This window comes from Patiria miniata, unplaced genomic scaffold, assembly GCF_015706575.1.
Source record: "Patiria miniata isolate m_02_andy unplaced genomic scaffold, ASM1570657v1 HiC_scaffold_3, whole genome shotgun sequence".
Taxonomy (NCBI): Eukaryota; Metazoa; Echinodermata; class Asteroidea; order Valvatida; family Asterinidae; genus Patiria; species Patiria miniata.
The window spans coordinates 24,599,049-24,625,106 of NW_024037069.1; the positions used below are offsets into that span (position 1 = coordinate 24,599,049).

General features: G+C 42.0%; 1 protein-coding gene across 1 annotated transcript; it reads right to left on the reverse strand.

Moving 5' to 3' along the window:
- On the reverse strand, window positions 1-24,973 carry LOC119736910 (neuropilin and tolloid-like protein 2). Its single transcript, XM_038210936.1, has 9 exons — window positions 23,289-24,973; window positions 7,295-7,339; window positions 6,790-6,957; window positions 5,410-5,658; window positions 5,170-5,199; window positions 3,899-4,032; window positions 2,895-3,123; window positions 2,206-2,328; window positions 1-1,588 (listed from the first exon to the last, which is right to left on the reverse strand). Exons 1-9 carry the CDS (start codon window positions 23,341-23,343, stop codon window positions 1,059-1,061), a joined length of 1,563 nt encoding a protein of 520 aa, XP_038066864.1. The 5' UTR covers window positions 23,344-24,973; the 3' UTR covers window positions 1-1,058.
- Between the last annotated feature and the right edge of the window lie 1,085 nt (window positions 24,974-26,058).

Sequence of the window (26,058 nt, forward strand, 5' to 3'; positions counted from 1 at the left end):
TTTGTTTCAAATACTTTAATTATAACATTGTATTGTTTTAGTTTACATTATGTGTATGGCATACTTGCGCTTTGCCAAAACAGATATCTTACATGTTATCACATTGAGGTGGGTCATATCATTATGTAACAAACCGTATACTGGAAACTCGAAAGGAGGTTTCAGATAAAAGCAAAATAATGAATTGTACATCAGTGTAGGTAACATTTTTACCCCAATATAAACACACCAAAGGTATACCACACACAAGTCTTCCTTGCTATAGAGCCTGTGCATTAACAGTAGACGGTACCATGTGATCACTCATGAGTAGGGCACATCTGGGCACGCACTGATTGGTTCGACTTGGAGTATGACTCGGAGTATACACAACCAATGTCCATCTGCATGTGCTGTAAACCAAATCGACTTCACAGAAGAATGCACTTAAGTGTGGGCGCACATGGTGCAGCGTCATTCATTTGTATCTCCCTCTTGCAACAGCATGCACTTTTCCCTCAGATATAGTTGTTTCGTCATTTTGTTTTGACTTGACTCTTTTATGGGCTCCGTGCGCCAACAAAAGAGGGCGTGCTTTTACCACTTTTGAGAGCCCCGAGGATGGGACACACAGCGTGTGCGTACTGTACTGTACTGGTTCGCGCGCGAAGTAGGCACGACTTCCTGAATGTGCCAAAGCTATTATCCACAGCGTCTTCTTGTGAGCGTCAGGCGTCGTTGGCGCATGAATGCTTTCAAATTAAACTTGCGATGGACTCGCAGACTAATCCCCGCCCTCAACAACTTTGGATCATTCTAAATACGCAGTTGGTGGACCAGGAACCAGTCTAGGTCTCCCTCAACTCTCCCTTTCTGGCCATCGAAGGAGTACTTGTGTACTGAGCTCATACCATCACAAATTGAAAAACACAGCAGAGAGTCTTGTGATGCTTGGATTGTCCTCCCTTCGTGTGACCTCCCAGTTGCACACCTGCTTGCATCATTGAGGGGGTACTTCTGCACAGAGCTCATGTTCATGCAGCCCCAATCTTGACATCTTCCTGCAGGATCTACTGATGTCAAAAGTGCACCTGGACATCGTTACTAGGATGCAAAGGGTTAGCCGCACTCCTCCTAAAAGACTCATTGTACTGGTTGGCCCGTACCCAGGGCGAGTCAGGCTCCATCAGACTAGTCCTTTTATTCTGTCTGAGCTCGTAGCCCAGCTCGCTGTCCATAATGCGCTCGTATTCCTTGAGTTGCGTCGTTGTCATGGGGAAGTCGTGGCTGGCGTTGGACAGCCTCGCGCTGCGGGGGGCCCCGTCCCCAATACTACTTGTTCGGGACGCTGGGAATTTCCCGTTGATGCTGTTGTGCTGCTTACCCCCCAAAGAGTTCATCTCGACGTTCTCCCCATCCATTAGGATCTGCACCTGCTGGTCCAGCCTAATGCGTCGGGTGGCCATTGTCTTGGCCTTCTCGCGCGTCCGGAGGCAGGAATGTCGGCATGTCACCAAGACGGTGATCACAGTGACAGTTAAGATGATTGACATGAAAACGACCAGTGCAATGTTCACATCTTTTAAGATGCTCGTATCAGGTTCAGCTTCTGCAATAAATACATAGTGCATTACCATCAATTACAGGAACTGTTCCTCTTTAAGGTACTTTAAAGGTTAGAAAATCGTAGCGCTGCTCAGCACATGATTTTATGTAAACAAAGCCTTCATGCATTCCATAAAATCATTTAATCGGTAAGCACAGCAGAGAGCATGCCAACGTGATTCATTGTTGATATCATGAGCAAGGGTTAACTTTACTCCGGATGTCTAATGTTAGAAGTACTGCACTCAGAAACATGAAGTATGTGAGTCAGCATCAGTCATTCTTATCTCCGCATTATTCTTTAAACAGGAACTTCTGGTAAGCAAAACACCAGTGGGGAACATGTCAATTGCAAAATCTGTGAGATTCCATGAATTGTGTGATCATGTCGATCTTACGTCAATCACAAGTCGTCCAGCCTCAAGTAAAAAGCTATTTCGACTGAACCATGACAAAGCCTTTCCTTTGTCGTTGTTCATCTACTAACACTTGTGACCTAACTCTTGCATGACATGATGGGTTTGTCATGGACTTTGCAACTTTGTTTTGGCCGCCAATGTGTTTTAGCCTTTGAAATGTCTTCTGTGATGAACAAGTAGTACAAGTCGTAGCAGTACTTACGGCATCTGTCTTTGTCTTCATCAAAAGGGTAATTCAAGCAGTTTTGTCTACCGTTGCATACCAGTGACATATTCAAGCACATGTGTGGACCACAAGGGAATATCCGTTCTTCGATGCAGGGCACTGGGCATTCAAAAAGGAGAGAGAGAGAGAGAAAAAACCCAAAGTTCAGAGAGTTAGGCAGGGACGTCTTCATTGTCAGATCCTGGAGGGGGATGCAGCCCCCTCCTCCTGGACTGGATTTGGTCACAAGGCCTGCCCACCTTAGGTTTGTTGTACATGTCCATATCTTACAGTGCCTTTCACCAAATGTGATCAAGCTATCGTGGCCACCTAACCAAAAGTCATGATGTAATTGGTCAAAGTTCAGGCCCCTCCCATCTGATCTCTCTTTCCGTCCCTGGCCCATTAATAATAATAAATGTTACCGAAAACAAGTCCCCAACGTATGGTTCAAGTTTGCAAACTCATTTCCTGTGGTTTCTGTAGCGTTATGCTGACACCTCAACCACTGTCACTGATGCCCCGCCCCTTTGAAAAATCTTGGACTTCAACAATGCAGTCCCCCTTTGAAAAATCCCCGATCAGCCACTGACAAGCTTGATGAGAAATCATCAAGTCTCTGTTGTCATCTGAAAGTTGGAAAGGAGGGAGCACGCGCGGGAGCAAAGCATGAGAAGGTAACTCACTATCTGTGTATGCCGTATACATCATCTCGACCTCGTTGTACGCGCTGCGATTGGATGCCACAAAGCGTATGTACATGCGGTTGCTGAGGGTCATGGCGGCTGGCGCCGTGGTGCTACAGTACTCCCGTATCATCCACTCGTAGGAGCTGTACTTGTCGTAAATCATGATGCGATTTCTGTCGCAGTCGTTGATGTTGTTCATTGCAAATTTATCAAATCTTACCATAATCTGTACAAATAGAAGTGAGACACACTCACACCAATTTATAAGCAAGCAAGGCCACATGTTTAAAACAGGAACGATAGATGAGAATGCCTACCTTTTTACCTAACATCTCCTATTACTTTTTTGACCTGGCAAACATTTATGAAAAGTCTCTAAAATTGTTGAGACAACATTCCAAAACAAATTAGTTTGCACTTCCCCAACAACCTCTTGTTCAAGTAGAACAACTGTTGAGGGTAAAGAGCCATTGTCTTTGGGAAGGAGAAAGGAGACATTGTTAGGAACCATCCCTGGAGTACACCCAAGGAGGGATTTGTTCTTATCTGTCCGGCCCCTCCCCTTTTTTTCGTAGCCTGTTACCTCCAGAATGGGACCTTGAGTGCAGAAAAACATGCAGAACAAATTCAGGCCAACTTTACTAACCCCCTAGCAGACAAAATTCTCCACAATTTTCTTGAGGCAAAGACAAGGTTCTCAGTATTTCACCAGCCAAGTTAAGTCTCAATTCAATTTAAAGGCGACGTTTCTTCACAGTGGGCAGGGCTATCTCCATTAGGTTTCTATGCCCAAACTGGTTCTCCTTTTAAAATTCCCTATATTTTCCTGCACTCTCCCCCAGTGTCTTTAAAAAGGTATCCCCAAACTGTGTAACCCTCCAAAAAAAACATTATGTCCCATCCATTTTTGGGGCCTACAGGAAAATTTTAAAAGGAAAACATGAGTCCTAGTTGAGAAACTACTCCCAAACAATGAGTTACAGGAAAAGGGTTGTTGTCACCTTGTTGACTTCGGGCATGTCAATCTGCCAGGTGCAGTCAATTGGGGCGTGATTGTCCTCCCTTCGTACCAGGTCAGTAGCCATCTTGACTGAAAACTCTCCGTCGTACGAACCATAGAAATGGAAGAAGCACTCTGTAACGGTTCAAAATGAAGGGCATGCATTCTGATATTCAGTTCCAGAAAACCATAACGATAGTACTTATTCTACAAAATGCTCATCTTTTATATTTCAGATTACCAAGGATCCCCAGTGTAATCAATGCAATCAAAATCATTTTCCCCAAATGTTCTAAGGTCAATCCTGCCCCCATAACTAAGTATCCCATAACAATACCCTTCTAATACAACTGATATAATGATCACCCCACCCCTTATGAAAAAAGTTTTTAAAGGGCCATGCAATGTAATTTGTTTAATGCAATCCTTGAATATTCACCTTTTTGTCCAATTAAACCTTATTTTCAATTTTCGTTTTTGCCATTTTGAAGTGTATTTTGGTGCCTTTCTGGTTTTTATGGTAATACGAATTTGCATATTCATGAACAAAACTGTAATGTCATTGCAGGCAGAAACCTCAATGTTACAGCTATTTCAGCACTAGTTGCTAGAATTTTGAATATTTTGCTGTCATAAATTGTCTATTCTTTGGTGATTCGTTGTTGTGTAAGTACATGGCAGTAAGCCAATGAGCAACCCTATTTCATATTACTGTTTTCAATAAGCACATTTTGGGTGAACAATGTGAACAGGAAACCCCCTAAACTGAACTTTGTCTTCCTGAAATGACATCACAGCAAAGCGCCCTCAAGCGCACCCAGGATTTGGCTGGGGGGGGGGGGCTCAAAAACAAAATTCCAAATGTTTTGAAGTTTGAATTTAAAAAAAAAAATGTTGCCCAAAATTTTTGGCCGCAGAAAATATATATTTGGTGTTTTTTTTTTTGGGGGGGGGGCGCAATTTACATCCTTATTATACTAATCGAAAATAGGTCACATACTTATCACCACGGTCAAATCGTGGAACTAAAAAAAAAATTACCAAAAAGAAATAACAAAAATTGACAACCACTTGGCGGGGGCTCAAGCCCCCCGAGCGCTCCCCCCCTCCCCTTGGGTGCACCACTGAGCGCCCTCAGTTGTCCGGAAAAGAATGGACAATTTTAAATGTTTAAAGACCCTTTAAAAATTAATGCTAGCTGGAACAACTGCTCAAGAAACAGCAATCATTTTAACCAAAGAAAGAAAAAAACAGTCTGGAGATTAAACTCACCTTCTGGTCTTGGCTCTATCACACGTGGAGCTGGGAAAGAGGAAAGAAAAAACCAATAATGTTTGCTAATCCAAACACTGACCCGTTTTGGTTTTATTGTTTTTTCTCCAGTATGTCTTCTTGGGTTTGAAAAGAACTAAAATTTGATTTGGTAATAAGCGCTAGCATAATATGCACATTTGCATTATATTCCCTGGTTTAATCTTTTTTTTTTAATCAGACAAAAAGTGTACTTGTTACCTGGAATAAATCTGAAGAAAGCCTCGAACCCGGCATATTCCAGATCCTCGTCTGTCACAAACAGGATCCACAGGTAACGGCCGCTGGAGGTTATATTACCGGGGGACTGGTCGCCGCACACCCGGCCGATTAGCGGCGAGAAACCGAAGCGTCCGTCTCGTATCTCCAGGTAATCGTACTTGCAACCATTGCTGGGCTCGATCGAGAAGAACGGACTGAACATGACTTCCACTACCTCGTTCTCTCCCGCTGGGAATTTGGAGAGAAAAACATGTCACAGAAAATGATCCTGGTGCTCCAAAAGCTATTGAAAACTGATGGGTCAAATTTCTTCAGGAATTTTCATTTTTATTGTAAACATTTTGCACTCCATACAGGCTTACATCCCCGGTCAAGTACGTCAATGCGCTATGAATATGGCGGGAATTTCAAAAAGGAAGGTTCTAGCACGTGTTCGTTTTGCTGAGGTATCGAGTCTTCTGCAGAGTCATTAAAAGGAAAGGCAAACTGCCTGAAAAGCTGAAGTGGTGGCGGAGCGTTTTAGAGCATCGTTCGTTCGTCTCTGTCAATTTCTATTGCCGGGGATGTAGAAGAACAGAGAGGAGATTTCTCAACTTTCAGAAAGTGAGGAGAATGCACGCCTCGCACCTTCTTTCTCTGGCATCTTCTATTGGCTTTGAGGCACTAATGGGTGATTAAAACAAACGCCCAAAACTCAAAATATCTCCAAAGAATTCTGACGTATTAGATGGCTATTTACCGGGGAAAAATGTTAAATCTAAGCATGGATTGTGATACTGACACATGACGGACAGGGAGAACTTTTGCGCACTTGTCCTAAAAAGTGTCCCGAAATTTAGGAGGAAAAACACCATCAAGATTGAATTTTCAAGTGTGTTAAATGTATTAAGCATTATGGACGACGATCGTCAAGAGAGCCGTCGAGAAATCTGTCTGTGAAAATCGAAGAATAATTCAACCACGCAAACCAAAAAAAAACCCACGTGTGTGGATTGTCATTCAAACCCACTTCACTGTATCCAAGGGCGCCGGTGATGTCAAATTTCTTTGAGCTCCCATTGGATAGATTTTAATTGACCCGGTGTCAATTCTTCCGCATGCGCTTTACAGAATGGTGATAGGGTAAGGATATGCACAAAACTTTGAGTTTCCTTCTCCATATTCTCCAGAATTAGGCTACCCTTGGATAAGGCTTCATACAAGCGCAATTGGAACGGACCCGAAGACGCGTACGTCGAGATTTAAGGCCATGTCTGAATTACTTGGGTACGGCTGGAAATAACACACGGGTCTATGTGAAGTTGCTGCAGCCGCATCCATAGTCGCACGTGTAGTTTCCAGCCGTATAGAACCAATTACCTTCGAAAAAGAAGAGACATTGAATGTACGGCGTATATACGACCGGGTAGTTGGGGTCGCTGCTGAAGTAGTTGCCGTAGTACCAGTTGGAATCGAAGATCCACTCACACGCCGTGGCTGAGTCGTACAGGCCAGGATCGGGAAAGACTTGGCGGGGACCATCATCCGCTGTAGGAGAATATTGAGGCATAAACTTAATTTTGGCATGCTAAAAAAAATTAGATCCATTAAACGTGTTTCCCTTGCTCACGAATTATTGGGAATCATTGGTTTTGAACGAAATAGCACATAATGAGAGTTCCGGAGTGCGGAAAACCAAAGGGTTGGATAATATTATATAAGGCACGTTTTCAGCCGCGCAGTAGCAGAAAAGTACTGAACACATTTATTGTTGTATGTAATTATTGGTAAACTTTGTTCACAAGAACGCATGTACCTAACACATGCAAAAGTCAAAGAAGTGAAAAATTCCAAGGGCATTATGACCAACAACTAAGAGACTTACCGCCATCCTGTCCACAGCACGTGAGAACTAGCACCAACAGGAACACTGCATTAAAAACACGAAAATAAGAAGATTATTTTTGTAAAAAAACAATTAGTCCCTACACCAATTAAAGTAATAATCATGGACATAATTATCCTGTTGATTTAAGGTTTCATGGGCATAGGCAGGTCTTTTTTCATTCTAAACCTTTTTTTTAATTTATAAAAAGTGAAGCTAACTTCATTCCTCAGACCTAAACCAACTGATGCTTCTATAGGCTATTATTATAGCTGATGGTTGACTCGAAGCTGTGTCATTCTATACTGCAACTGAACAGCGGCGTATATAGGTCAAACTTCTAGAGGCACCTGGGGTGCATGCTTTAATATTTCAAGGGGCATTGAAAGCAAATCAAAAGTTTCATTCCAACAGTGAAGTATAATTTGTTCAATTCAAGATTTCAAATGGGGATGTGGACGCCCCCCCCCCCGTGCGCCCCTCCCAATAGTTACCCCTACGCACTTACAATTTCAGATTAAAATACTATCTATATGTATACGACTTCAATTTTTGAAATCTATAAGCATCGTAGGAAGCCTTTAAGATAAATTCTGGGAGATCCTCGAGGTTACTCTTTAGCTTTGTCATCATCCTATGATGCCCTTTAGGGAGTCTTAGACAAGACTATATGTCAAGGACCTCACATCACAGATAGCGGAAAACCTATCAGGATCGTATAAAATTATAGGATGAAGGTTTTCAGTAAGGCCTTGCCCATGCACCTTCAATGAAACAATCGAAGTGAAATTTGCTCTCTGTTTTATTTGGCAAGACAAGCCTCGTTTTCTTTCCAATAATGGAGATTTCATGCAAAGAAGGAACGATTTTCATCTGTAAATCTCGTCTTCCATGTGCATGTGTACATATGTAGATCATTAGCAACTGTTCATTCCAATGCAATAGGTCACTGTGCTCCCGTGCCATCCATCTGCTATGATCAGGGCGAACGATGCCGCTGACACGATGTAATTTTAGCAGTAAATGTGCTGTGGCTTTAAGTCTATCTTTAAGAGGTTATACGCCACGAGGCAATCAAAGAAATCGCGCTGGGAGAAAAATGACCTCGTGCCAGTATCCTGGAGGAGCCGCATGCGTTTAACAAGTACTTCTCCAGCTGGCACGAGTCGAAGAGGCAAGCGCCACAGATTCCCCAAGACCTTTAATTGCAGCGTGCAGCGACTGAAAATAAACACGTGATATTAAACATGTTCCCTCACCAGGGGCGGACCCAGGTTTGGATCAAGAGGTGGCGTTTAGCCACCAAGAAGGGGTTTAGCAGGCATTGGATGCGTGCACCATTTTCCTAATTTTTTTGCGGCCCAAGTAACGCCCCTCGTAGTATAATGCCAGTGTATGCATCAATATACATTTCCCCCTTCTTTATTGTTTGTAACTGTACATGAGATGTCGTTCTTTCAATTTTTGTAAAGGCATGTTGAAAAATGCTAGAGAATGAATGTTATTTACCAAAATCTTGCTTGAGTTAAACTTTGGGCAAAATATCTAATAGGCCTACTCGTTCACTCTAATACAATTGCTATTTGGTATATCCGTACTGAGCCAGTGTTTCAGTGAAGATACTCCTTGTAGTATCACTTTATAATGAAAATGTTGATGATTTTTTTTCTGCCTGCATGACATCCCATCCCACCACCACACCAAAACAAGAAGAAAATTTCTACATTTCAAACGCAACCAAAGACTATCAAATAAGACATCGAAATAAAATAAAATTGGTACCCGTAGGATTTATTTCAACTTTTAACATCGTGAATTAGGAACGTCCACTTCTATAATTTCGTTTAAACATAATAACGAAAACACTGTTTTGCACTCATGGAAGACCACATAGTGTGCTGTGTGAAAAAAATATCTGTTTTCCGTAAAAGATAATACCATTAGCTTTAATCGTTTATAATTAGAGAAATAAATTAGGATTTTTTTCGAGGACATCAAAGATTTAAGACGGCATTTAATACATTGCAAGAAGACAGTCTATATCGGAGATTTTCAAAATCATAGATTTGTTTGTTCAAAATCATAATTTTTTTACAACAAACTAGACTTGGTAAAAAGATGTGGCTTGACAAGAAATCGTAAACATTCTGGACGGGAAAGGACGTTGCGGGACTGAAGACGTCTACAGAATAAAGTAACGGTCCATCTTCATCGCGGAAGTGTGATAATGCTAAAGGCATCAGTCAAAAACATTAGAATCTTGTAAATTCGTAAAGCAGCCGCTGGCGAGTTCAATGACCGCTGAGAGTAGCCAGAGAGATGTAGTGATAAAACCTTTTCATTTTTTTTTGGGGGGGGGGGGGTTCAAGAGATTAACAAAGATAAAGTCCTTCATGTTGTTTTCGATGATGATGTTAATTTCATCATCAGATGAGCCAAAACAATTGATTAACGTCATCAGACTTATTAGAAGGGGCCAAATTTCTTTTTAGACAGACGCTTAATGGAATTTGGATTGCTGCGTGATAACCGAATCAGGCACATGCAGCTAGTCAGGTGAATGACCGGGTTTTGATTTTATCAACTAAATGCGGCATAGGAAATCATTCATTACAACAAATACCTTTTGGGGGTTGGGGAGGCATTTTACACTGGTTTGCTGTTTCACTTACTGTACATTAATGTGCTCTCTCAAAAGATTCTCCCCAAAATTGAATGGGACAGGTTTACCTTGATTAACAGTTGTTAAAATGAAATAAACATTGTCTCCTATCAAACACGCACGGCAAAATGTTATGTTGACGTTCATTTGAACGACATATTTGAATCCATCTTTCATGCATGAACGTGTATAGGCTGCGTCATAGGAATAATGATCGCGGCACATTGCCTGCACAGACATGATGCACTTGTTTACAGTAAAGATATACGGTGACATAATCGCATTAATGATCGACTGCAGAATAATCAAGTAGACATAATTTATATACCAGATCATATGCACATTCATTAGTCTCAAAAGTATTCACAAACCGCCTGGGTTTCCTTATGCATAATGTAGTGAATTCAACAGCAGTTTGTCATAACTGGAATTTCATCCATTTTAATTAAGTCGGTATGATGCTTTCGGCGTACCGATACCAAAGTTAGAAGTTGGTATAATGTTGAAGAAGAGTTGACGTTTCAGAAATAAAATAAGCTTATTCAAATGTCTTTGCCGATTAATTCCATCTGAAGGTCCTTGAAGTGATTGCAATAGGATATCAATGTTTAATGAAACAATTAAAGTCGCGCCTCAACAAATAGAGCTCCATTAGCGGTTCGAATCTACACGCCGCGGGGTGTCGTTGGTAACGTGTTCTCAGCGCTGCTATAAATCATCCTACCTCCATGATCTAAAACGTGGATAGCCCGCACACTGCATCATTAGGCCGGATGGATATTAATATTATGGTCTATAGATACAGTTAAATCACGCGTGACTGATTTATTATTCTTCGCAGACAGGCAGGCGATGATACAGAGTGTTGCGTGGCCGTCCACATCACCGCACGGTGTTTTAATTCAGTCTAAACAGCCCCGTGGGATAGTGGCTTTGGGTTGGTTCATCTACGCAGTCTGCTGCACGCTCCACGTTAGCCTTGGTTCAAGGGGGCTTCCATTATTTTTATTCCAATAGTCACATCACAGGGCACTGTCAAATAACTTCACGTCTCGAACTAAGACTATAGCTTGGCATGTAACAATGCACGGGTTTGTCGATCTTTTTCGTCGTCTGCGCTGCTTCATTTTCCAACCGAATGAACGATGTAGACCGTATGTGAAGGCGCAATATCTGCAGTTGTGCGGCTAGTGTTTCACGTTATTATCTCGAAGCCAATTTCCATCGCACGTTTCTGGACGTGATTTTACACCTGTGAGCTAAGGGGTACTTTTATATCTCATAAGAAAACGTTAGGCGCTTGGAAAAATAACCTTAACGTGTCTTGTTCACAACACTGCAGAAATCTGATATATTATGACATTCAACTTGCGCAACTGCGCTTACCCTATAAAGACAAACAGGTTTTTTTTTAGGGGTCCGTAGCAGACACAGAAACCTCTTTACGCAATTAATGTCTGCATGCGTTTGAACTGCATGAAAATCAGACAGCAGGCATCATCTTTTAGGTTAAATTATTTCAAACGTGACTTGTTTTCGTAATTCATACAGTGGGTCATGTTATTTTGTGACACCTGAGCGTGCAGTTACTATGATGTCACGCTTACTTAGGTGGGCTTACCCATTTTACCATTTTTTTTTAACTTAAAAGTATCTTTTAAGAATGCGCGTGAGGTCTGCCTATTCGACTTGGTGCCTAAGTTAATTTAACAAAGAAACACGAAAGGAGAGACCTGACGCACCACATACCAAAGTTCTGGAATATTTTTTTCGCGCCCAAGGAGCTAGGCCTATATGGATCTGCCTACGGCATCACTGTTTTGCTCATTAGTATGGAACTTCGTAACAACCTAAAGAAAGAACGAAAAGAGGCAATGGGACACTAAAGGGTAAATTCGAGGGTATAATTTGGTATCGACTATTTCGTGGGGCTCTGTCGTCTACGGGTTCGTTAGTGTGAAAATTGTGTTGGACTCACACTCTTCGCCGCGCTTTTGACATTTCACCCGCCGTCCTTCACAAGTTCACAGTCATTATCTTGGCTTCATTACCACAAGTGTTTGTGGGATTTATGCTTCTACTCAAGCACCGAATGCCACCAACCTCCCCCGGCTTCCTCAGACTCTACCGTTCACTTTCAACGCTCGTCCCAGTCAGGTTAAGGCTAAAATCATGTTCCCACTTAACATCTCCAAACCACTCGCGAAGCGTCGTTCTTTTAGCGCGTGCCCCATTAATCTTTGAGTCGTTGAGGAGCGGACGGTCTTCTCTCTATCTCACTCTTAACAGGAGGCCCACTCCAAGAAAACGCTCCGGCCTGCCGCACACTTATCATTGACGGTCGTATAATTAAGACAAAGTACCATCACGTGCGTACGAGGTTGGCGACAGTGTCCTTTTGACTCATTCGCTCTTTTCAGTTTTGGTTTCAGCGTGGGTGAGAACATAATGAGTTCATAATATTATTTTTAGACGTTTCCCAGTGTAAAATGGTTTAAGGATGTTGTTTCATGTCGCGTATTTTCCCGGAAACTAAAGCCCGCAGCTTAAAGGGAAAATACAACATTTGCAAACATCAAAAAATAAAACTACCAAATCATTTTGAAATACCTTGCTGGACTGTTAGTGAATGACAGTGTAAAGCATCCTGTAAAATCATGGCACCTGGTATACTGTCATTTTCAAGAAAAGTGGTATTTTTGTATCAATTTCCAACGCTGGTCGGCCGACCAGCGTTGGAAAAAACTGGCTTTTTTCAAATAGGCCTACTGGCCCCAATTGACCATCGCACTTGTTTGCAATCGATTACACACCTATGAACGGGTACAAGCCAGCTAGACTGGTTCCCTGACCTTACAATTCCCCAATGTATGTAAACTGCTCTGTTTCTTCTTATATGGAGTCAGGGAACCAGACTACAGGAAAATGATTGTTTTTCTTGGTTCTTATAGCATTTTCGAACCCAAAAACTCAAAAAAGTCAGTGTAACTATATTTGCTATATATTTCCAACCCCCCAATTCCATCCATTTCTGAAAATTACAGCAAAAGCAAATGATGTATTTTCCCTTTAACGTAAATTTGTATATCAGACGTTTATTTTTCACGAAAGAATCATTACAGTCCACGGTGAAAATTATGGAAATTTCCAGTTTGTTTGTGGATACTAATTTCTTTGCTAGACAACAACGATCGTTCGTTTTTACATCACCGACAACAGGTAACCGATAATCTTACGCAATTACGGTACGTGTTCAAGATTCCCAATTCAATGCTCTCTTCCTTGAATTCGGTGCAATGTTGACCGCTTTGGTAGCAGCAAACGCCAACAAAGGGCGACAGAATCTTTGCAACACAGCAACAAGTGCCTGTGTCATATAAGAATTTGTTCTCTCATGAAATATGGTCTTTTTAACCTTGTACACACCGAAATTTGTATCCTTGTGGGGACATTTTCTTTGTTCTTGTGTACTAAAGTTTTCGAGTTTGAAAGTACAGTTTCAAAATGCTCTTATTTTAACCAGAATTAATTTTCTTGGCTGAAATTCGGATACACACCCTCACACGTGTCCTGTCACAGACACTAACCCTATGTACACTAAGCTCAAGGCATGCGTAACACAATCAACGAGAAGTAATTTCATAGAGTCCAAATTTCTCAATACCTATTGCAACGAATTCTGCATAGAGGATTGTAGAAGTCGGTCGTATCAGAATTTGATCAACAGGTTATCACTCAACGCCGGTTGAAGCTTGCCTCATTGAAATTCCTTCAAAAATGTATGGAATTTGTGATTTCCATCCACATCCAACACCCACTGAAAACTTACCACCAACAAATAGGCCTCCTGTTGACATGTTATCAGCCGTATGATATCTCTCAATACAGGATCTTGCTGATGTTTCATCCGACGGTATAGTCACAACCGTCCAAACCATTGCAATATCGAAGAGGTAGCATCGTCGTGCCGTGACTTACTCGTTTACCATATCCATCCATGTATACTACATCACCACTCACATTAGGTCACGACTCTGCGGTAGAACAACCCCTGGCATTTTACCATCGTTAATGAAGTATCGTTTCCCTCTTTTCCCCTCCAAGATTAAAGAGGTGAATTTACAACGGAAACACGACTGGTAATTTCAGCATTGCGTCATCTCGGCTCGGACTTCAAAAGCAGACGGTTCTCCGAGCTTGTTATGCGAAACACCTTCGTTTATGACTATAAGTAGCTAGCGGGGTGTCGAAATTGAAATCAATCCGCCCGTACGCGACTCCTTGTAGTGTATAGACCTGGAACCCCGCCGGCCTGTTGTTGCACATGACTTAGAAAAACGGAGAAATGAAATTATAGCGGAGCCTGTGGTTATTAGGAGAAGCAGGCAGTACGCGGAGATTGAATTGAAGCCATATCAATCACTTGGAGACAAGTGGAACCCGCGGGAGACTGAACGCGTTGGATGCTCGGTCCATCAACAGTCGGCCAAGCAGCCCAGAGAAAGAGAGGAGGTTGCTGTTGCTGCGTTGCTTGGGAAGATTTGATGAGCGTGTACTTACCTTTCATTTTTTTTGGAGATGCACGGAGGTTAGAAGGTAAAATCTCAACTTGATTTCTTCGAAGAAAGCAGCAGATAAAAGCAGCACGGTTAGCAGACGATAAAACAGGAGCGCTGAACGAAAGCAAAGAAACTGTCTGCAACTCCAAGCGCGTTTCAGTTACAGCCTTTCGTTTTATACGGAACTGTCAGTTGTTGTCAAGGTGCGTCGGACCATAACGACACAAGTCGCCCTCTGGCGTATTACACCGGGAGGTAGCTGAAGTGTAATTAACAATTTTGAGCACAAAAGGTGTGATACTACTAAGTTATTATCCGTCGGAGGTAGTTCTGAAATGGCCATTCTTAAGTTGCCCTAGGTCGGATGGGGGTAAAGGGACCAAGGTCAAAATGTAAAAAAATTATAGCTCAATTATTAATAGGCATATGTCGCATTCAATCCAAAAATGGCACTTGTGCGCGACATGTTAATTTATCTCGACATTATTGACTACCCCGACGGACCTTATATATATATCAAACCTTTTGTACTCAAATTGTTAATTACACTCACCTATTGCTCCCGATCTATATCATACTGTGTCCCTTTCAATGCAGCGTGAATCTTCAATAACCGGACAACCGACCTGTCACATATCGCATCTGTCAGTGATCCCCCAGGGGAAAAAAAACACCTCACCAACGAATAATTGTTTCTGAAACAACAGTTGAATGCCTCAAACTGAATCAGAATCGCCATTAGCGTGCTAACCGATCCATCTGTTAACATAACATTGTTAATCTGGACGAATATATATATACATGATTTTCAACAGGTCGGAACAACACGTGCATAAGGTTGATAGAAAATGACATTATACTTTGCATAATTAAACAAAATATGCCCGCCGGGAAGTAATCTTCTTTACCACATGCTGTTAAATATGAAGGTGACTATGGAATCAATGACTAATGACAATAATTTCGGGAGGGGGGGGGTGCGTGTGAGGAAGAAAGTGGACACTTATAATCAACCAACCAATCACGGGAAAAGGACAAAAAATGTCCCATGTCTAAAATGTTCTTCGGAGGTCCTTGGTTAAATGTCCCGTCAGAATCTGTTGCTTATAAATCCTTCGTTCTGGCACGTGGACGTCCGAAGCCAACACTTCCCTCCCGGGGAAAGGTCACGTTCTCCCCGTAGATATCCGATCTTCGAAGTCCTCGCTTCACCGGGGTGACTGCCTAGAGTCCCTGGAACGAAGCCTCTCGTGCGTGCCGTGCGAAACATTCATCTTAATGTAAAAACAAATCTCTGTACTGTATTCATCCACGTCAGTATACAACAAACATCGCAAATGCATGTTCTCAGTGGCAAGCCGAGTCACCACTAGCGACTAATGGAAGACATTGCGTGATTTTACAGCTTGCATTCCTTGGTCGTGTCGAAGACGATGACATGAGGACCCCCCCCCCCAAACAAAATGAATTATTCACACCTTTAAAAGCACCGACACTTCGTCTGAATGATCCATGCCTTGAGCTAATGTACTCATTACTGCAATCGAAATGGTGTTTTTCTTTCCAGATTAATAACTCGATATTTGTTAAATGGGCACTTAAGCTTTCACCGAAACTCATTCGTTTTACCGATGTTTATCTTGTATATATAATTGAGATCAGGGTTGAAAAACTTATCTAGTAGTCTGTCTCGTTAGCCTGAAATCAAAAAGGCTAAATTTAAGTTACATGAAAGGACTTCACAGATAGTTTCATATTTATAGCTCCTCAAAACTCTGAGACACATCCAGCACCGTCGCCGGCTCGATCCGGGCATACAGTACCTGCTATATGCATGGGGCACACCACAAGAAAAAACCCACAATTGTAGATACTTTTTTCGCTTATGGTTTTTGCTGATGGGGCAGTTGCTCACCCGAGGGGAGGCCCCCCCCCCTTCCCTCCCCCCCCCCTTATAGCGACGGACCTGGACACAACTCCAAACCACATATGATCAAAATCACAAGTTCCGCAAGTATATATCTTTCAGATTTTACCGTCATTATTAGTTAACAGAATCGCCGAATACATTTATATATTACGTCTCAAACAAAGCCGTTTCAGCTCAAATGAAAAAAAATAGTTTGTGCTTTGCTGCATTGCTGTGAAAACCACCAAATTCTTTCTCCCATCACCGCGATCAAAAATTTTGTCTAAAATATTTTAGCGTATATACGCAACGTGTTGTGGGGTGCAAGGCCGTGCAACCCACTACGAAGAGCATCGGCTTGAAAACTGTCCGGCAACCCAAATCGAGTGCCTTGAGGATTTTTTTTCCCAGGTATATAACTGTCACTTTCAAGTACCATTTTTGAAAAGCGGTTTGCTTGTCGCGTAAACGATTAACCATTTATCATGACTTATCTACATGGCCGAGTTTACACAACATTATGCCCGTGGAAGTATCATTTCTGGTTTTGGTCCGGGTTGAGTGCAGTTAAAGGCATGTAATATTTATCCCAAACGTAACCTATACCAAATTATTATCAAAAAGCTTACTTGGATAAAAGATCGTACTGGTACTAAACACCCCGTGAAATTATTCCGTCTGGCTTGCTGTCATTAATTTTAGGAGAAATCAAGAAATATAGGTGATTTCCAACGATCAGTCAATTGACTAATAATTGTTGAAAACAAAGAGTCCTATTGACGAAATCGTGTTTTGTGATCAAATGATATTACGTTTTTTTACTGCTTTCTCGAGAAGTGTATACTCACTGAGCTGAAACTTCAACAGGTAAGGTTTTGAACATTCTTCTTTGGATTTTGAGTGATGTCATTATTAGAAACGCATGGTTTTTTTAGGCTCCGTTGGAAATGATCACCTTTAACATTCGTCGTCGTCACCATCATCATCATTCTCATCATCACCATTTAGTACTCAAGTCGCAATTCACATTTTCAATATTCCCTCCCCACCGACACCACCACTTTTGATTATCACTATCAATAATCATCTCAATATTATCCTCTGAAAATAAATCCCATCCTATTTCCGATTTAGATCAGTTCTGTGAATTGAGGACATGCTAGTCTGCGCTTCAGTCTATAGGGCCTACTTCAATCTTATATAACCGGGAAAAAAGCGATCTAGCTGGGCGCGCTGTTTGATCACGAGCGAAGGATAATTAGAAAGGTAAATTGTGGCTGATGACATTCAGTCGTGATCATTGGGAATTAGGTATGGATGCCCATCGATCTCACCGGGCTAAGTGATTTGCATGATTCGTTAGCGCGTCTGAGAGAGACAAGGGCCGGGCGGCGGTGGAATTTCCGCCGGGTGATGCTAAATATCGCCGGGAATTAAACTGCCACACATCAAGCGTTGTGTGATGGAAAGCTGGGATTTGCAGCTTCAGTGGCGCTCGCACGCAGTAATGAAGTCTTTCTTTGCCAGGCTGCGGCGTGACGTACGGGGTTCTGGGGTGAAATTACTGCCCTGGAAACTGTCCTGAACCAAAATGCAAATAGACTGAAACAAGAAGTAATGGCTAGTTCAAGTTAGGATCACGACTAGCCGGCATTTTACTTGCCCAAATATCTGTTAAAAAAACATAAACCCTAAGAACCATAGCATGGAATAACAATTTTCAATATGTTATTCGTGGCCGTTCTTTTGTGTCCAATGTGAGAAATAAGTCAGCCATAGGAGGCGGAACCGCGGGCTTCCCACCCCCACCCACCTTTGAAAAGGTAGCGATTTTGCTTCCCCCACACTTTTTGGTCAAGCTGTTTAGACCGAACAAGGGCTAAGTTTTCAACTTCTATACATTTGAAGAATATGCCAAGTACGCTTCGTACCCACCAAACAATCACGTGAGCACAATCAATATCATTATCAATGTTTTGGTTTAATGATCGCTTTACTTTAACGGTTTTGTGTAATATTCAACGAAAAGACAAAACATAAAAAATGGCACACCCTATCGACGAATGAGGTCTAGCCCTCTCTCCCCCCCCCCCCCCTCCGGCTTTACGAATTTGCAACAACTTTTAAAACTGTTCCGCCGCCACCGAGATCGACAGTATATGTACGGAAATGGTTTCAGAACGGCCGCTCTCTGTTAGGGTTTTCGACAAATGATTTTATTGAAGTCCCGCCACATTTAGAGTCATCACATAATCTAGAGAACGCATAACAAAAATTTAATCATCCAATTATGATATGTATATAGCGCCCTCATTGGACCATGCACAAATCAAATAAGGTCATGCACTGAGCTATGAGCACAGCATTAACGCTGTGTCGCACAGATTTTATATTAAGCTTGTTTTGTTCAATCAGCACATTTTATTTTGAATCAAAGCAACATACGGCAGTCCTTGACTACTGTAAGAGCAAATCATTCAAGGGGCATTAACAACCCTCAGTCATTTAGGTATGGAAGTTGCGTTGTACAAGGAACATCTCACGACTACTCCGCGCGCGGGGTCGATCAGATATCCGCCTGTCAATCACTTTGCAGCAAACACAAGAAGTTGCGTTTGTTTACTTCTCTCAAGACAAGTCCCCTTTGATAAATTGCCATCACCTTGCTGGCTCATCCGTGGCCTGGACATACCAGGTAAGAGCTTCACAAATCTCGCTGTCGCTCAGCACCACGCGCACTGTTGGTGCCGACTCGTAATTCCCCTCCACTCGTCACCCTCCACCCTCCTCTCCGCAGCATTGTGTGCAATGAAGACGTCATCGTCCAACCTAGCCTAGTGAATACCGTGCTCGTATAGGTTAAAAAGTCAGGGGCACTATAGTAGGTGCACTTAGCAGATGGTCTTAGCGTGACATGTCAAGTCTGGCGACTGCATTCATGGTGCAATAACATTTCTTTCGGTGGAGGAACATTCATGGTTATGCATACATTCCTTGCCGCGCGGAATCACCATTTTGAAACAAAAACGAGGCTATACTTGCATATGGACCTTTGTTTGGTTTTGTAAACATTGTGGAATGGCAATCTCCTTTGAGTAGAGCTCACCGGCCATCGATGACATATTTCCTCAGTTTTAAGTACATGTATCTCAATATGGCATTTAGTGGCGTCTGTTTATTATCCAGTGTTTCGAAAAACTGGATGGTACATTTGGAAACATTGGATATTATTCTTTTGTTTAGCAATCGTGGCCTTCTATAGTTTTCCTACCCTTAGATGGACAGAATTACGACTGTGACATTAGCGAATGAAAGGTCTTTCACAAAGTACTTCACGGCGCAACCAAATTAGATTGCGAAGCTATACGCATCATGGATCCCCGTTCACTTTTGTGTTGAATCGACTTGAAATCGGAGGTGCAAGCTTCGGCCATGTTTAATGCATGGTTCCAATACGTAATAACACATTGACGATTGCAACGAGTCGATCTTTTACTATAGAACAAGGCAAAGAAAAAAGCACTGTCAGTGTTGTTCAATATAGACCATTCCCAGATAGGACGAAACCCATGGCATAAAAAAGACTATCGTTGCTTGCCAATTTCCATATGAATTACTCAAAGGAGATTGCCATTCCAAATTACTCATGCTCCATTGTGATCACGGATATATACGCCGCCTTAATAAGATGAGGTTAATTACTAAGGCGGTTTTAGGTGTGCTACATTTAATCACATTATCCTTCATTAAGGCAGCACCCCTGCGATGCCCCTCTACTCGGCCGTGTCTCGATGCATTAGTCGTGGGTTAAAATACGGCGGGCAAGTTGATTACATTTCCGGTGTTGGCCGCGATCCTCATGAATGTCTAATAACGGTGTACCTTTCTCACTCCATGAATATACGAGTGTTGAATGCGCAGCTTCTTGTTTTTTGGTAATTGATTGAATGCAGGAGCTCGTCTCATTAGAAGACAAGGGTTCTGTTTGTCCCAAAACTGAGAATAATGATGTTCTTAAAAAGGTGAAACTGTCGTTATAGATATTGAAATACCTAGTAGCGTACGAGTGTTCGACTTATGAATTACCTCCTTATGAATTACCTCCAAGCCGTATTAAAAAAAATATGACAGTAAAATAAGGCTGCAATGTGCCTGCATAAATAGTCTGGCGCCATCCCATTTAACAGTTAACAATTAATGAAGTACATTCAGGGAACTCGACAAAAATGGCCAACTCGTGAATAAGGCCCATTTGCGACAATACAATTTTGCTTCTAACTATACGAGTTGTGACATAAGGTAGACATTGAAATGTCTCCCTAATGTTCGGTGTCTCCCTAAGGTATAATTAATGACGACAAAATGTCTCTCACAGGCACCGTTTACAAGTATTCTCTCTTTTTTTGGAGGGGGGGGGGGGGCGAAATTGGCAGTCTGGAAAACATTAATATAATTATTTCTGATCTATAATCAGGGTAGCCCGTGCACATATAATGTGGCCTCCCAAGGGCCCTGAGCATGATTACAAAGAAGATATAGAAATACAACAAAAAGTAGCAATTTCAAAAAGGTCAGATGGCACGCAGAATATTGTGATACGAAATAATTATGATTACGTTTCAAGACGCATACTGTTTGCCGTTAAAATATATAGGCAATTAAATTAGTAATTTAATAATGAAATTATTTATTTTATGGTACCCAAGCAATGTCCCTTCATTACAAAATGATAGCGACATAAAATTAAGCGGCTGGATTATTTTACAACTCTAATACTAATTTGCTTAGACTTTCATGCATTTGGAATTTCATGATTAATTTGGATACTGCTTGTATCTGACAGCCACTGATCCGAAACATGCATTTGAAAGGATTGCTTATATCCGGTTATCCTTCCCGATCCGGCCTTCCGAAATTGTCAATTACGATGCAACTGTCTCTCCGACATGTTTAATTATCTGTGGCGTTCAGACGGGATCGAGATGGGTTGTTTGCAGCACATTACGGCTGTTCAATGATACCGTATGTGTTCTTTTCGTAAGGACGTTGTCAGCTAAAGAATATCAGTTTTGATGTCGTTCTTTAAGTTATGAACATTTTGTATTTTACACCATTTAAACTCAATACTTGTGTACGCGCACTCACGTCGCTTTAGCAGTGGGTGCGAGCCGGATTAAGGATTGCGAAGAAGGGGAGAGAATTACAAAATGCTACATACATAATATTTGATAATTAATACATCAAATCGAATGAGGGCATGCCTCTTAACATTGAGTCAAAACAAACTGTTACGCTTTCTCACGAACAAAATCGCTAATAAAGGGAGGCTATTTTAATTTCAAAAATCACCAGTTGTTCCTTTTCATGATAGGCCTACACGGCTTATCACTGTTTACCCCTCGCTTAGCAGGGAAAACAACGTCACTCACGAAAACACACATTCTAAATGCATGCTGCATGTACGCTTTTGAAGCACAGACGAACTTGTTGACAAAGATGATATTTATTCTTGCAATACATTTTCGAAGCAAATTTTAGCCATACATACTCTCTGATTTCCTTAGAGTGAAAAGTCAATCTGTTCGAATGACGGTTTACTCCAACGGACTGAAAATAGGCACCAGACTTTTTAAAGTGAAATTCACTCAATCGAACAGATACAATTTTCCGACTCGAGTTTTCAACGGATTGATTCTTTCTTTCTTTCCCCAGTGTATTTCAATCTAGAATTAGAGTGATTTTCACTCTTAATCGTCTATTCCCTATAATTTCACTCTTTGTAGTTGGGAATGCAGGCCTACAATCATCTGAATTCTCAAACTGGACCATTATTTAAACCCTTCAAACCACATACGCGTCGAAACCTGCTCATGTAATGTTGCAATATCCCAATGTGCATGGAATGTATTGACCATATTGCGTTGCGTGTCAGGGATACCAATTCGGTCATAAAACATAATTGCTCGTCTCATCAGTTGTGCACGATTAAGACAAGTGACATTCTGAGCTTTTTGACATGTGAATTTCCGTTCTCTTAAACATCTCCGGACCATGTCTTGTCTTTTATGCCTTCGTCTTTGCTTATAGGTTCAGTATGTTAATAATTTCTTTTCAATTAGCAACCACACATATAATTCGAAAAAATAAATACACTCAAGTCAAATGTAAAACCACAGCTCTCCATCACAGCATTCGCTATCAAGGCTGCAAACTCTGGAACGGATTGCCGTCTTTCATTTCTGAAGCAAAGTCTTTAACTGTTTTCAAATCATTGTATAGAAACTACTTGCAAGGAAATTGATTTTGTTTATTTTTTTTATTACTCCTTTACCACTCTCACAGTGTTTACATTGTACATTGTTTTATACATACATCCTTGTCTTTATTAAGTTAATGGAACATCTTAGGTTGGGGTGTGGTAGTTGGGCGTAACGGGAACACTTGGGATTTTCTCTCTTGGGATGGGGTGGGGTAAAAGGGAGGGTAAAAGGGAGTGTTTCATAAGGCCCTGGACTTCTTACATCTTCATCATAAGGCTTTGCTTTCCATGTATCTTTGACTCTTTGTTATTTATCTTTGTCATTTACTTGTATGTTTGTTTAGGAATAAGTTACGTACTTTATTTGTGTTCATTATGAAGTTATGAAATAAAAACTGAAATGAGTTGAGTTGAAATATCAACGCTGCAAATGTGCAATGACATTGACTCTTCACATTCGGTATATTTCATAGCATCGTACACACACTGCAATTCTCACTGATCCTCAGTGAAACACATATTTTAACACTTTCTGACTTTGGCTCATTCGATCGTTACAATAGACACGTCAAGTTAGCAGTCTAACACCAATTTTACTTACTTACCTCTTACAGCCAGGCATGCCAGACGCAGCGGGAGAGACTCATATTTACTCGACATATTGAACTGAATGTTTTCTACATCGTAATTCCAGACGGCGGATTCTTCGGCATGAGCTCATCTGCCGTGAGTGGGCAAACAGCTGGCGGGGCTCTTAGCGCTGAGAAACGGCCAGCAGGTGACACCAAGACACGGTCTTGAGATCGACGGTCGAAAGAAGTTGTGGGACTTTGATGGGGAAACACACACACACACAACTGCCTCATCAGAGTTCCCAAGCAGAGATGCAGCACACTGAACCTGCCAGCGAGGCGCACGCCCAGGACAACAGCTCAACTCCACCGCCCTCTCAACCCCTCCACTCATCAACTATGTCATTATCAATCCCTATACGATGCAGCGACCACGTCATTAGAGCCAGTGCTCAGATATTGGAAGGAGATTTTATTACAAACTCTTGCCACGAAATGCCTAACCACTGCAAGGAGCACCCCAGTGGACAGGTCAGTTGCAAGTTAATCGAGCCGGTGAACATATAGGTAATGAAAGGTCATTATCCAGGAGTGCATGTACAGTGAATTCCCAATTCATTACCGTGAATTCATAATGGCAGTATGATGAGCCCTTCGGGACTGCGGGATTCGACGCCACGCAGCTTTAATTTGCGCACGTATACGTTGACCGTGTGCCACATAAATCCCGTGTGATGCGCAGTTGATATGTTAGTAGCATTCAAAATGCACATATGTAACCGAACACAAATCCGGATTGATTTTTGTCTCGTACGTCCGACGTCTAATCGTTGTGAATCGGATTCCCAGGAGGAACATTACCGGCATGCGTATGAGCTTCTGCAGGTCGATTAATTACTAGTTTAATTGCTGATTGTCATGAAGTTTCAATGGGAATTAATGCGAGCCGAACTTTTGGTGTCGTGTTTATCATCGACTTCATGCAAATGTTTCATTTCCGAATATTCCGTGGATCTCATTGGTCACGTTCTGCCGACTGACGTCACTGCATCGCACATCAGACACTTTACCAATATTATTCCAGCGTCTTGCCTTCTCATGATTCCGAACAAAAACCTGAGCAGCCCCTTGAGCTGTTTGTCAATCGTGTCTATCATGAAACAGCCGTCGCATTCCATATGCAGAACATGATTCCAACCGAGTTAGCAGTACTGGGATCCGTGTGCTCTCAACACATGATGAAAACATCAGTCACTCGACCAAATGACACTCATCAACTTGAAAACACACGTAGGCCTACCCATATACCACCAACAACAAAACACAAAACAAATCTCCTTCCAACAGACGATCGTATACACCCAACGCTGTCGCTCCATCTAAAGCATGTGTGTCTCACCGGAGGATGTTTTTCACTCTTATTGAGCTATCAGGTTCCACTGCTCTGCCATCTTTCTTCATATTGCATCCTTCGAACTCATCCCAGTGCTTGACTCTACCCCTAAGGCCTAGAGAGACACACTTGATGATGCAGAGAGCCACTTTCCCGCTAAAGAGAGAGCGATATTGATTTACGCATCCCACTCTTGTTGCTATTCGGCACTATAGGGCGATATACCATCCGGCCCAGATTTTTTCAATCACCGATCCGACTTTGGTTTTTCTCTTAGCGGGGGTGTCTCTATACTCTCTACTCGGTTGGGGGAGTGAGTGATCTTACCAGCGCAGCGCCTGAGGCTGCTATCCTGGACATCGTGACATCTTCAAGTAACTTTGCATCATCCCTCACTGCATTAATACTTGTAGACATTATTACGAGGCTAATTGCACGTGGTCGGATGAAGCATGAAACAAGAATGGCAGCACAATTATAGTTAAAGTTAAGTAGTCTTTAAACAAGTTAAGATTTTACTCTGCGAGTTGAGCTGAAGTGCAAATTCCAAGTGTCATTTAATCACGGTGCTCCTTAAATTGTCCCGAAAATATGGCAAAGAAGTTCAGATTGTTTTCGTTATCGTTCGTCATTAAATACTACTCAATGCATCACTTCAAGTCCATTGTTAAAGTAATCAACGTAGTATAATGACAAACTGAAAAGCGCCTCTGTATATTTATACTTGTAAGCCAAAGAATAATTCATCAGATTATTACTAACGGTGTGGGCCTAACTTACATTCAAATGTGTTGTCCGTTTTTTTGTTATCACGGCAATTCCATGATTGTGTCTCAGCACTGTTTTTGTCGGTGTTGCCATTTTTTTCTACAGGTCGGGGAAGGCACGTCTCAAGCATCAACGGCACTAGAAAACAAACTCGATACTCGATCGGAGGGGGTGGACATCATTTTGATGCTTGATGGGCACCAGTGGCGTAGCCAGAATTATTTTTATCAGTTGGGGGGGGGGGGGGGGGCCGCCAAGGGGGCACCAACATGTTAGGGAAGCACCAAGGGTGGACCCACAACAAAATTTCCCCCCAATTTCCAGGGCACCGACTGGCCAGGCACTGTGCTACAAAAGCGGGGGCAGGGGTGGGGCCTCTTTTGACGCTAGAGGGCGCTCTTTTTCCTCACAAACTTTTTTTAGTCACATTTTATAAAGCCGTAGGTCTCAGGGAATTAAGGGGATTAGAATCGAGTACTAACTAGTCATTACGAAGTCTACTAACTTCTGTTTAATTGCTCATAAGCTCACTGAAAAGATACTTAAAAAAAGGACCTTCCTTGACAGGCGGCAAATTTCGGCTTATTGGGGGCGGGGGGGGGGGGGGGGGGGAGAAGGGGCACCGGAGGTGGAGGCACGCTG

What these genes read in the sequence shown, in the direction of transcription:
- LOC119736910 (XM_038210936.1), bottom strand. Translation starts at nt 23,343, where the DNA reads ATGTCGAGTAAATATGAGTCTCTCCCGCTGCGTCTGGCATGCCTGGCT. An exon ending in GGCATGCCTGGCTGTAAGAG is followed by an intron (nt 7,340 to 23,288) that starts GTAAGTAAGTAA and finishes TTTTTAATGCAG; the next exon opens with TGTTCCTGTTGGTGCTAGTT. An exon ending in GTGCTGTGGACAGGATGGCG is followed by an intron (nt 6,958 to 7,294) that starts GTAAGTCTCTTA and finishes ATTCTCCTACAG; the next exon opens with CGGATGATGGTCCCCGCCAA.